The sequence below is a fragment of the Adiantum capillus-veneris genome, chromosome 3, assembly GCF_014529385.1.
Source record: "Adiantum capillus-veneris isolate H3 chromosome 3, ASM1452938v2, whole genome shotgun sequence".
Classification (NCBI taxonomy): Eukaryota; Viridiplantae; Streptophyta; class Polypodiopsida; order Polypodiales; family Pteridaceae; genus Adiantum; species Adiantum capillus-veneris.
The window spans coordinates 164,645,490-164,658,194 of NC_140933.1; the positions used below are offsets into that span (position 1 = coordinate 164,645,490).

The following is a 12,705-nucleotide window of genomic DNA, read 5'->3' on the forward strand; positions in this document are numbered from 1 at the left end:
TCCATCTGAAGCCTAAGTAGAAGACATAGCCCAAACACCTTCAAAATTAAGAACAAGAAAAAGATAGAGTTGTGATTAGCCAATTGTTTATAAATTTGGATAATTATGTGCTTCTGGCAAATGCCCAATACAATTCTTGCTTAGCACAAGTTTTGTATGTATACATGTGCGCATCATCATCATCATTAAGAAAACCTTGTTGTGTCAAATTTCTTTGTTTCTATGGGTACCAATCAATATATTAATATCTTTGAGATTAGCACAGAATCAAGAAGCTCCATACCCCCAAGGTGGTTCTAGCTATTACATAGTAAGAGTATAGAAGAGGCTAGACACATTGCCTATCTTTTAGCTTTGTGAATCCTTTTAGGCTTTTTACTCCCTCAATGGTGGTTAAACCAAATGTAACTCTTGAAAGAGCCTAATTTAGGAAGACAATTCTCAAAGTGTTTAACAAGATTGCCCTTCACTAGGATAATGGATCCCTTGCCCTATCCTACCTTGAATTTATAACTAGGCTCCCCTTTGGAATCTACTTCATGATCACCCCTCTTCTAAAAGAAAGGAATGCACATGCTTTGATATCAACAAGCCAAATTTCGAATGTGATATAACCTGTAGGATGTGCATATTAAGCTATTTTGGCATACAAGAAATTGCAACATGAACACGACACCCAACATGGAGGACATTCTCTGAGATTGGCCCCCATCTCAAAAGAAATTCTTTATTGGATGATGAACATAAGTACATGCATATTCAAAACAACAACTATAGAGCCTTTGATCCCATACGAATCGTGAAAGCTTAACTATTTCATGAGTAGGATCTTGATTTTTGCACAAAATCTTTGAATTCCTAGCCTCCCTCTCAAAGGCTTTGGATTACCAAGTGATAGGGAGAGAGATTAGATTTGGAAGCTAAGTATATAATTAGGATTACGCGACTTACACAAAGAAGAGTTGTGGTTTATCGAAACCCTCTTCTTTGCTATGTCATGGTATATTAGCACATAACTACGAGTAAGAACATAAAAGGGAAATAGATGGAGCTCAAAAAGACCTCTGAGGTGAGCCAAAGCATGCAGATGCTACCCTAGTATGCTCTAACCCCCCCCCCCCCCACCCCCCACCCCCCCCCCCCCCTCTTGATTCAAAAAGAGCTTAAAAAGATAAAAAACAACCAATACTCATGCAAAGGGGGCTTGTGGCCCAATTTAGTTGACTTTTCCCTAGTTTTAGGGTCGAACCCTATTTTTTAGGGCATTTTTGAGTGAGTAATGGATGATGGATATATAGACCTTTACAAAAATTTGTAAGTGTGAAAGCATGTTTATTTGCCTTTACTTTTCCAAAAGATTGCTTGACACTGTAATAAAAATGTGAAAATTATGTTGGGATTTGAAGTTTATGAAAACAAAGATAGAAAAGTTAACACGTTGTGTATACTCAAATTGTTGAAGAGAAAGCTTGTAAAGGCATTAAGCATATGTATTGGCATGATAAGGACATCCTAAAAGTTAAGTGGTCCATTGAACAAGAAGAGGTAGAAAATAATATAAAATCTCCTATGTTCACCATGATTAGTTACAAATGTTGCAAGTTCAAACAAAGCAAAAGCACGTTTAAGGATGATCGTGAACCTCTTTTGTACAAACGTGTACAAATGGGCGATTGATTGTAACACAAGCCAAGGCTCATCTCATAAAAAAAGACGAAGGTCTTTGCATAACAATTTTTTTCCTAATTGACTGATTGGTGTTCTCCATGGTAAGGTTAACTCACACAAGAGCCCACTTATGGACACATTTTTTTGAAACTAGTACATGTACCTGATAAAGGTCCAAAAAAGAAGGGCTTTTCGCTACAATAATGCCATGAAGAAAAGGAGCATCAAAATTTGGATTCTAACTCAAACCTCCACACGCAAATCGAACAAAAAGTACTGCAAACTTGGAGATGCATTACAAACTAATATATGTCAAAGGACAATATTTTACTAGGACATTTATAGAAAGCGTCAAGAAATATGTGCGCGCATGTGTGTGCATGTGTGTGTGTGTGTGTGTGTGTGCGAGAGAGAGAGAGAGAGAGAGAGAGAGAGAGAGAGAGAGAGAGACTCTACCCATGAAGTGCTTAAATACCCATGTCCATTGATGAAGATGTGCACACTGGACAAGTGCTTCCCCAAGTAGAGAAAAAAAAAGGTGTTCTCAAGGCCACGACCTTGATGGTAGCAGATCCAAGAGAAATAAAGTGACATGAAAGCTTGATTTTCTAAGTAGCGCAAGGGTATCCACTCACTTCTCAAGCAAAGATAAGCGTAAGTTCCTAAGTGTAGTGGCACTTTCCCATCTCCTACACATGCTAAGGTTCTTAAACGAGTGCCAAAGCCAACATAATGGAATCATTTGAATCATCCGAATATTTTTGGCATGTCTCAAAAGCCTTGGTAACTGAAGCAACAACCTCCTCTTTCCTTCCCATCACTTCATTATGAAAAAAATGATCATTGTGGATACAAACTATGAAAAGTTCAACCCAATGCAAAGCCCTTCAGGATATCTCTCAAATGAATTTTTCATACTTCACACTTTGCAAAGCTCCCACATAAGTCCACCATGGAGTCTCAAAACTTCTCCACTCTACCATTGTGTGCTACCAACACCTTCCCTCATTTCCCTGTTAAAAATTAGAGAGGCCTGCTGAATAGGAAACGAGGCGAGCCATTTTTAAAGTAGGCTAGTGCCAGTTTTTAAACCCTCAACCTCTGCAGTCCGTCCCGCTTCCAACCTTGCAACGATGCATCGAGCTGCCACTGCTTTGGCGTGCGGCTTCAGGTACACACACACACGCACGCACGCACTGAGAGAGAGAGAGAGAGAGAGAGAGAGAGAGAGAGAGAGATTGCATGCCTACGGCCAATATCTCAGTACACTATTGTTGGGTGTTTGTCAATGCAGGAGGTCCTCTCGCCTGAGTGTGAGTTTCTCTCCCTCGTGATGTCGAGGCTGTGTTTATATCTCACCTTGTGGCCATATACTCCCGTCTTCTGTATATCGGATAGACCAGCAATAACATTTTTAAACCTGTACAGAGAGAAAAATTTTGTCCTTTCAATGACAAGCTTTGATGAGCATGGAGCGAGACTCTATGTAATAAAGACTCCACACTTATCACATATTTATTGATTCCCGTTTTCAGAAGAATGTCGGACAAATTGCTCAAGTTAGGAATTATGCAGCAAAGGACATCAGATTTGGCACGGGGGCAAGGGCACTTATGCTTCAAGGGGTTGAGCAGTTGGCAGACGCAGTAAAAGTCACAATGGGTCCCAAGGTATAACTGATTGCTTTTTTGTTTTTGTACACGAGGTTGCAATGGTTCCACAGTGCTGCCAAGCGTTCATTAAAAATTTATGAGCATGTCTACATACACACACATCGTATGTACATACATCCAGAAGCTAAGGTACACCCGTCGGCATCTATGATATTGTGTAGTGCGTGCACAATAAAGTGGAAATGCATGTAGTGATTGGTAAATCGACATTATATGCTACTTGAGTAATCCATAGTGAAATAAACTGAACCGAACAAGAGAGTGAGGGGAGAGAGATGAAGATGGAGTAAGATGCTCCTGTGTAAGAGAGATCAATGGCCATGAATTGCCACAATCAGCACCTCTGGTTGGGTATTCACTTAAAATACTTTTTACAACGTTTGAACTCAAGGTAAGTCCAAGTACTTTGTCTTTCCACTCTCTGCACCTATAATTTAATTTGTCAAGTATCTCCTCTTAAGAACTCTCATATAGGCCCAACCCGCCAAAAGCTAGAACTGAAAGAAATTCCTTAAAAGCCTTTGGGCTTTTTAGCCAAAACACTCACTCTCTCTCTCTCTCTCTCTCTCTCTCTCTCTCTCTCATAACAGGGCTTGAGTTCAACTCTTGTTGGATAGATCTTTGAGGTCTCTTGGGATAGTTTCCTGCGACGTTAAAATCCTCTTCTTCCTCTCTCTCTCTCTCTCTCATGCTGTAAGGAACAAAGCCTAAAATCAAAAGCACAAAAGGAAGTTCTTTTCATGAAAAACAGAAAGCAGACGCTATTCAGATGAAAGCAAAAGGCAGATGCTTCTGAAAGAGAAGCAAGAACCAAGTGCTTTTTAAAGAAACTAAACAAGCAAGAGAAAGCAAAAAACAAAATCTTTTGAGGTAAAGCAAAGCAACTGTTTTTTGAGTAAAAGAAAAAAGCAAGTGCTTTTTTTGACTGGAAAATCAAGTGTGAGGAAAAGTAGTTTCTAAGTTCTAGAGAGAAAACGAGCTCCGATTTGGAGAGAAAATTTACCATTATTTCTAGAGAGAAAACTGAGCAGATTTTATAGGAAGAAAATGTGCTAAGAGAGAAGGTGTTTTTGAGAAAAATATATTCTAGAGAGTGAAAATAGTCCAGAGAAAACCACTCTTTGGAGAGAGAAAGAGGCTTCTTCGGCTATCTCTTTGCCTCTCCTTCAGCTATCCTCGGACAGGGCAGCTTTTGGTAGCTTCAAGTTTGGCTTGGCTACGGGGGACCTTTCGTTCCTGTTCTGCATAGGCGGTCGTGGCTCCTGTGGGGGTACAACTTGTGGCGTGATCGGGACATACTATACGAGTGGATTTATAAGGGATAGTTGTGTGCAAAAGGCATGAGAACATTACCTTCCTAGTGAGGACACCACCATTGCTCGTGGACAGAGACCTTCATTTGGACTTTACAGGTATATTCCTTACGGAGGAGCGTGCTCTTGGCACGTTGTAGAGAGGATCGTGTCACTTTTATTGGTCATTTGCATGGCCTTGATCTTTTGAGTGGAGTGGAGTTTCAGTGATTTGAACTTCCTTGTTTGCTATTGTAAAAAAAATAAAATAATTTGTAGGTATTTAAGCTTTAAGATCAGAGCAAGAGAGGGCCTTGGCCTTTGTCGAGGGATTCTAGGATCGGAATCTGAGCCGGTTTTGAAAAGCGGATGGGCTTTGAGATCAAATTGATAAGATCATTGAGTTGAGAGCATCGTGTCTCACGTTTCCCGAGGAGGAAAGGAAGATTGAAGTACCATCGTGTTCGAGATCCGGAATGGAGCGTGGGAATAGTCGCCTACCTTCGATTCATGTGCTTGTAAAAGAATTCTCCCAAAAAATAACAATATTTTTTAAGAGACCAACCCATTTTCTAGTCTCCACTAGTGTGTTGATTTTCTTATTCTCTCTTCTCCATTTATTCTCTGTCCGGTTCAATTATTTAAGTCTATTGATATTTGCATGCGTTGCCATTTGTGACATCTCCCTGGAATAGTTGCTAGAGCGCTTTTTACCCTCATTAGGAGAGGTTTTCCCTCGGTGTGTTTAAATTGTTTCAGTTTTTATGGTTTTGGCCATTGGCCTTTGTATCAGCCCACTGGCTCCTTGTAACAATTTTTACTTTCCGGTGGGGTTGACCGTTGTGGGCGCTCCAAGGGGGATCAAGTGATGGAATGTCGGCTATGCTTCACACACACACACACACACACACACACACACACACACAGAGAGAGAGAGAGAGAGAGAGAGAGAGAGAGAGAGAGAGAGAGAGAGAGAGAGAGAGAGAGAGAGAGAGAGAGAGAGAGAGAGAGAGAGAGAGAGAGAGAGAGAGAGAGAGGTTTGTGCAAGTAGGTACAATTTCTGCAAATGGTGATGAGGAGATTGGTTCTCTCAATGCAAGAGCTATGGAAAAAAGTTGAAAATAAACTGGGTATTGATCTTCTGATCTTCTGATGCTCCCAATGAGGACCTAGGGGTTGCTTATATAGGTCCTTTCGTGATTTACCCTACCTACTTTTTATAAATGTCATCTCAAAGTCACTTACTAATAAATGACTTAATTGACTATTCATATGTTTATATACATAAGTGACTATATTGTGCAAGTGAGGGTATGCATGTAACAAACTGCTGACGTGTCAAAGCCCTGAAGAAGGGGGCCAACTTACAGATGCCGGCCGAGGGGCCGAAACCCTAAGAAGGACAAGTAACAAAAGAAGAAGTCCTATCAACTTATGGGGACCTCGTTCGATTGGGCCTCACGTGACAAAGGATAAAAATAAAGCAGGACCCGAAACTGATGACGTAGCAGATTTCTGGAAATTGGGCTAACAGTGATGACGTGGCAAGTTGTACGGATTTTTGTGTTTTGCGCTGACTGCTGACGTGGAAGTTGTACGGATTTCCATGATTTACGTTGGCAGCTTTTTGGCTTTGCTTTTGGACCAGAAGCTTTTTAGTTTTGAAGGCTTTTCACTGTAACTGCTTTTTAGGCCAAGGGCCTCTAGATATGAGGTTAGGGCTCATTCTCTAGCATGCTTCCTGGAGAAGGTGGAGAGTCTGAAGTACCGACTTGTACTGTGTTGATGCAATATAAAGAAATACCGAAAGGGGCGCCAAGGTTTGGGGCCAATACTCTTTGGGGTGGAATTCCGCCACTCCGTGTTGCATGTCATCTCTCTCTTTCAGTTTAGTTGTTATTGAAGTGCTAAAAGTCTGTTCAGTCTGTTCTTTTCTATTGGCACGTGGTTCCCGTCTTGTGACAATGCAACTATGACCTGCCTGATCATGCTTGGCCTTCTAGAGGCTCACAAAATGCCAGGCTAGATTATAAGCTAACTAAGACTAATGCAAAACTATAGCAGTAGCTTGACCACGTGGCTCAGTGCAATTGGCACGTGACATCCCCCATTAAAGATGAGACACAACTGTTGAACTTCTTGTGGATGCTTTCTGTACTTTTGATGCTGAATGCTCCATATGTTTGTGGATGCATAAACCGATGACAACTCCTTCAAACTTTTGGATAATGTGGATGTAGGTACTGTTGCGATGTACCGACCAATCGAGTTACTAGGTAACCTTACTATTGTTGCAGAATACTAGCCTTGATGCTGACTCTGCCTTGCGAGCAAGTATTACCTCCTGAATAATCGTGTCGTGAAAACATTGCGGGTGAAGATGAAAGGTAAGGGTGCTCGGAGGTATTTCCAATGGTTCCAGATCGACGGAATTGGATGTACGCTACATGTGAATGCGAATGGAGAAGAGGGTTAGGGATCCTTTCTCCAACTCCTTCCATATCCGCATAGGAGGCACGCAGATCTTGGTACTAAAGATGTGGATTTTTGTGTATCAGATGTCGATCTTTGTTCAAAGACATAGCGATGAAGACGAGAGCGCGTCCAATGCGCGACGGACAAAGGGTGGGAGTGGCTAATGAGCCTGGGTAGGGACGCAAAGCTTAAAGCTTTGAGGAAAGAAAATTGAGAGAGGTTCTTTGGGTTCTTGGTTCTTCTTTGGTTCTTTCCTCGAGTTCGTGAAACCGAAGCACGTCCATAGCCCTGATACCAACGTCAAGTGCAGTGGAAAGGTTTAATTATTTACCTCAGATCTAGTACTTTGCACAAACATAAGGTTACTTTACTTTACTTGAGAAAACTAAACCGAACACAATGAGGCATAGACAGAGAGAGAAAGAAAATAGAGAGGACACCGCATGTCGGGTCTCAACCACCCTCAAGGGCCCCCTTCCCCTATTGCGAGAGCAAGTACTTGCTTTAATCACTTGCACAAATGCTGATACAATGGCTAAATGGTGAATATTGAGTGCTCCATGCTGATAATCTGCAACTAAGGGGTTGCTTATTGTCACGTGCACATCTAACCCTATGTGCATGTGGACAAGCTACTTCATGACAAGGGTTTAGTTAGCTTAGGAAGTGTTCTGACACCTTTGTGAGTCTGTTCGCAGACCATGCATGTCCAGACACTTGAGTAGTTGCATTTCCTTTGGTTGCACAGAGCATGATCATCAGATTACAGTCGGTACCCATCAGGAGCATTTTACAGTGCATAGAATCTATTTTTCCTATTTTAGCCATTTTTCACTTATTATTAATAAGTGACTTTGTTGGGAAACTAGGCAGGGCAAATTGGCTAAGCAGATATATAAGAAAAGCTAGCGCTAGCACTTTCTGGCAGAAGAGGCAGCAGGAGTCCGACTCACAGGCACCTTCTTAGCAAGACTGGTAGAATCCCTAGTGTTTTCAGCCTCCAAGACCAGCCAACGTTTTTCAGTTGCAGATCTGCCTTGGCGTTCATCTACAGCAGATCAGCCCTGGCGTTTTCCACAGCATCAGATCACCTAGCGTTTGCAGACTCCCAGATCAGCGTGGCGTTTTTGCAAACAACAAATCAGCCTAGCGTTTTTGCAACATGCAGATCATCCTAGCGTTTTGCAGATTCCCGGCGACAAGCACATCCATTGCATCAGCGTTTTTCAGTTTTCAGCAGTTAGACTCCGCACCGCAGCCCCTAAACCTCGCAGATCTCACCTTCCCGCAGCAGATCCTCGCTGCACGGTCAGATCAGCCAACGTTTGCAGATTCAGCCCGCTATTCGCAGATTTCAGCATCTGCGTTTTCAGCGCGTTGTCGCTGCATTGTCGTCACCGACATAGAGTCAGAATTCAGTAGATACCAGATTTGCAGATTTCAGCCCCTAGCGTTTTCAGTTTTCAGCATCGTCGTCATCATCTTCTTCATCATCGTCGGCAAGACCATTGCATTCAGACCATTGTGGAGATTTGTGCAATCAATAGTAGACCGCTCTCGCCATAGAGAGTGGGGTCCTTGGAGGGGGGTTGGACAACAGTCTGGTGTCGTATTCTTCTCTCTATCGCTCAGTCTCAACACCTTCATTCACAGTGTTTACCACTTTGTTTGTGATCATTTGCACTCTCACTAAAGGAACGGAAGGCTCTCCCTTCCGTAAGTAAAAGGAACCCTTGAGCACAGTTCGGAGCACTCATCTTGAGCAATGTTCAACATTCACTTCCGCTGCACCTTACATTGGTATCAAAGCTTTGGCAGTGTTCTATATCACTTACGGAAAGAACCACAAGATTTTTTTTTTGCTTGTTGCGGTCGCACGTAACCCAAGACCACTTGGGCGTGTCGATTCCTAATCGTGTTTTTGAAGAGTGACAGGAAACGAAAGAAAGAAGGGCTTGTCTAGCCTCCCCTTGTTTCTCTTTTCACTCATTGAGAGCGGAATGTGCACCTAGCGGTCGGCCAATCGACGTGAGGTGGGAAAAAGCAACCTTGGTGTAAGTGCAAGGCCGCCAAGGGTGTGCCTGCAGTCAAAGAGTAGAGCTCGGGTAAGAGAAGATCCTTCTCTAACACAGATTGCAAGCTAAAGAAAGAACCTCAAGAACCCAAGAACCACAAGAACCCAAGTTCCTCATGAACTTAAGAATCCAAGACTTCAGTGTATGATCATCACCTGAAGCGGAATGGATACTTCGCATGGAAGTGGCGAAGAATTTTCCTCACCAAGAGGTTTTTCCGACCCTTCCCCCTCCTTATCTATGCCAAGGATTGTACCAAATCTTATGGAGGCTTTGGTCAAGACGATGATGGACATGATGATACGACAAGAAGCGCAACGCGCCGCCTTGGAGCGTGAGCACGAAGAAAGAACGGCAGCCTTAGAGCGTGAGCGTGAGCGTGAGCAAGCGCGTGGCGGCCGAAGAAAGAACAACAGCCTTTTAGCGTGAGGGCGAGCAAGCGCGCTTAACAGCTGAAGAAAGAAAGGCAGAATTGGATTGCGAGCGCAAAGAAAGAAAGGCAGATAAGACGGTAAGATGGACGGTAAGACATCGTCAGCAAGACCATTGCATTTAGACCATTGTAGAGATTTGTGCAATCAATAGTAGATCGCTCTCGCCATAGAGAGTGGGACCCTTGGAGGAGGGTTGGACAACATTCTGGTGTCGTATTCTTCTCTCTCTATCTCGCAGTCTCAGCAGCTTCATTCACAGTGTTTACCACTTTGTTTGTGATCATTTGGACTCTCTCACTAAAGGAACGGAAGGCTCTCCCTTCCGTAAGTAAAAGGAACCCTTGAGCACAGTTCGGAGCACTCATCTTGAGCAAAGTTCAACATTCACTTCCGCTGCACCTTACATTTATATAACTTTTTATAAATGTCATGTCAAAGTCACTTATTAATAAATGACTTAAGTGACTGTTCATATGCCTATATGCTTAAGTGACTATACTATGCAAGTGAGGGTATGCAACTATGACCTCTTTGATCATGCATGTCCTTCTAGAGGTTGTAACAGACTTGGACACTTGTCATAGGCTTGGACACCCCAAGTTGAGAATCTGGCAGGACACACGAGAGAATCACTTAAAATACTTTACAACTTTAAAATCACAGTTCAATTTGGTCGACACGGTCTGACGTAGTTTCGTGCCCAGAGAGTTTGGCCCCAAAGATTGGTGCCCCTTTCGGTATTTCTTTTACATTAATGCTTGAGCAAAGTACAACTCCCGAGGGGTCCTTTGCTCTTAGACTCTGCGTCCATATGCCTTGAAGAGTGAGGCCCCTTGGGCTTATTTATTCTTACAAGGGATGCCCAAAAGCAGAGCCCGAAAAGCTTCCAAACTCAAAAGCAAAAGTCCCAAAAACATCCGGTCTAAAATCTGCCCCAAAAAGCAAGCAGCGCAATTTGCGGAATTCCGTATAGTAGCCACGTCAGCATGCCAACGCATATTGCGGAAATTCCGTACTGTCGCCACGTGGTTTGTTAGCGTAATTTTCGGGCATGACGGATTGCATGCCGCCATGTCATCCTGTTGCCATGTTAGCACCTTTGTCCCGGGCAATACTGCCACGTCATCCGTTTGTGACAACACTCCAAGCGAGAAATCAATAGCAACACACGAACGGAAACTTCAATATCACTGGACTTTGAGAGAGAGAGAGAGAGAGAGAGAGAGAGAGAGAGAGAGAGAGAGAGAGAGAGAGAGAGAGAGAGAGAGAGAGAGTCGACATGGCACAACAGAGTTCCGCGCCTAGAAGCATTGGCTCCAAAGATTGGTGCCCCTTTCGGTATTTCTTTATTTATTGATCACAACAAGGTACAACTCTCGAGGGTCCTCTGCTCTCAGACTCTGCGTTCAAAGGCTCTGCAGAGCGAGGCCCCAAGGGCTTTTTTATTCTTACAAGGGATGTCCCAAAAGCAATCAATTCAAAAGCAGTCAATCCCAAAAGCGTTTGCTCCCAAAAGTTGACAGGGTGAATCACGGAAATCCGTATAGCTTGCCACGTGCCACAGTTAACGCAAAACGCGGAATTTCTGTATAGCTTGCCATGTCAGCCATTCAGCGCAATTTTCAGGCTTGCCGCATAGCCTGCCACATCAGCAGCTCCACATGATTCTTTTTTTCTTTATTTAAGTGTCCCCTGGGCCCCATCGGACGGGACCCCATAAGTTGGGAACAACTTATACTTTGTCAGCTTCCATTTTCGAGATGCCACGTCATCATTTTATGACATACCCCCCTCTTGAAAGAATTGTAATCGCCCTCGATTACGCCTGCAAGATCAAACATAAGTTGTAAACCAGTTCAGTAGAGACTGACTCTAAGCACTAACGCACTGGACGACACAAATCGAGCACTTGCACAAAGACGACAGTTAGTGAACATCCACATCACATTCAAATCAAATCACATAAAGTCCAGCGATATATCGGACCATGATCTATCGACAACGTGTTTAGCAATCGCATCTAGATCTATATACCTGATCTCAGTGATGTTGGTTGACTAATTCTTATTGCTATCATGTCCATCTCATATGGTATCTCGAGACTGAAATGGTGCAGTCATTTTGTCTTTCAAACATGCACTCTAACACAATTCAATGAGAGAGCACACATAAATCAAATTCATGTCGGGAATTCCCATGTCGAAGTACTTCTTTCATAAAGTCATCCTTGAGAATATTGTCAGCCCATCAGTATCCATGAAATCCAAAGGAAAATTAGTGACTTTATTTCATTTGGGTAACCTGTGACAAAGGAGTGGAGTGAACCCCCTCTTATGGAGTCCCGTTTGCACGAGATTCAACCCTGCTAACCATGGGATCTCTCGGAATAGTCGAAGCTAGACTGAAAACCTCAAGGTAAAGTTCCAATATCTGAGGAGTATCTGCTAGGTTCTCCTCCTCCATCCACCCACTTCGCATCCAATGCCGGATAGTTCTTGACTAAGAACCGCCGTTAATTTTACCTTTCTCTTTCCTTTCTTGGCGAGTAAGTATCTGTTCTAGAACGAGAATCTCCTCGCTCTCTTCCACTTCAGGTTGATCCTCAGGCTCCTTGTCAATTGACACCTCACCCTTGAAAGGTTTCAATAGACTCACATGAAAAACATTGTGAATCTTCTAAGTATCTGGCAACTTCAGTCTGAAGGATACATCATTTATCTTCGCTTGAATCTGGAAAGGGCCATGGTACTGCATTGTTAGCTTTGGAAAAAGCCGCTCCTTTCCCTTTTGTTTCCTTAGGTGTGCCTTCTCAAACAGTAAGAGCACCCAATCATCTTCCTTTAGCTGCAAGCCGCGTCGATTCTTGTCGGCTGCCTTCTTATGCTGTGCTCGAGACTTCTTAAAAGCCTCGCAAACCTTGGCAAAAGCAGAGTTCAAATTTCTCGTATACTGATCCGCTTCAAAAATCTTATCCTGGGTCTGGGGAATTCTCTGATCAACCAATTGATTCCCTTTCCTTTCTTTCCTTGTGCGTGGGACGTGTCCATTGGCACGTTAGTCTCAATCATTGGAACCCTGAGACGCACTA

General features: G+C 43.1%; 1 protein-coding gene across 2 annotated transcripts in view; it reads left to right on the forward strand.

The window, feature by feature from the left end:
• Nucleotides 1–2,614: 2,614 nt before the first annotated feature.
• Nucleotides 2,615–12,705, forward strand: part of LOC147462108 (chaperonin CPN60-2, mitochondrial-like) — a 101,011-nt gene continuing 90,920 nt past the window's right edge. Inside the window, exons 1-3 of one of the 2 annotated variants that reach the window (XM_086509544.1) lie at nucleotides 2,615–2,839; nucleotides 2,963–2,981; nucleotides 3,204–3,338. In XM_086509544.1, the coding sequence (XP_086365670.1) occupies nucleotides 2,802–2,839; nucleotides 2,963–2,981; nucleotides 3,204–3,338 (192 nt within the window). In that variant the 5' untranslated portion in view covers nucleotides 2,615–2,801. The remainder of the gene's footprint in view (nucleotides 2,840–2,962; nucleotides 2,982–3,203; nucleotides 3,339–12,705) is intronic. The other variant, XM_086509545.1, reaches the window with a different exon arrangement.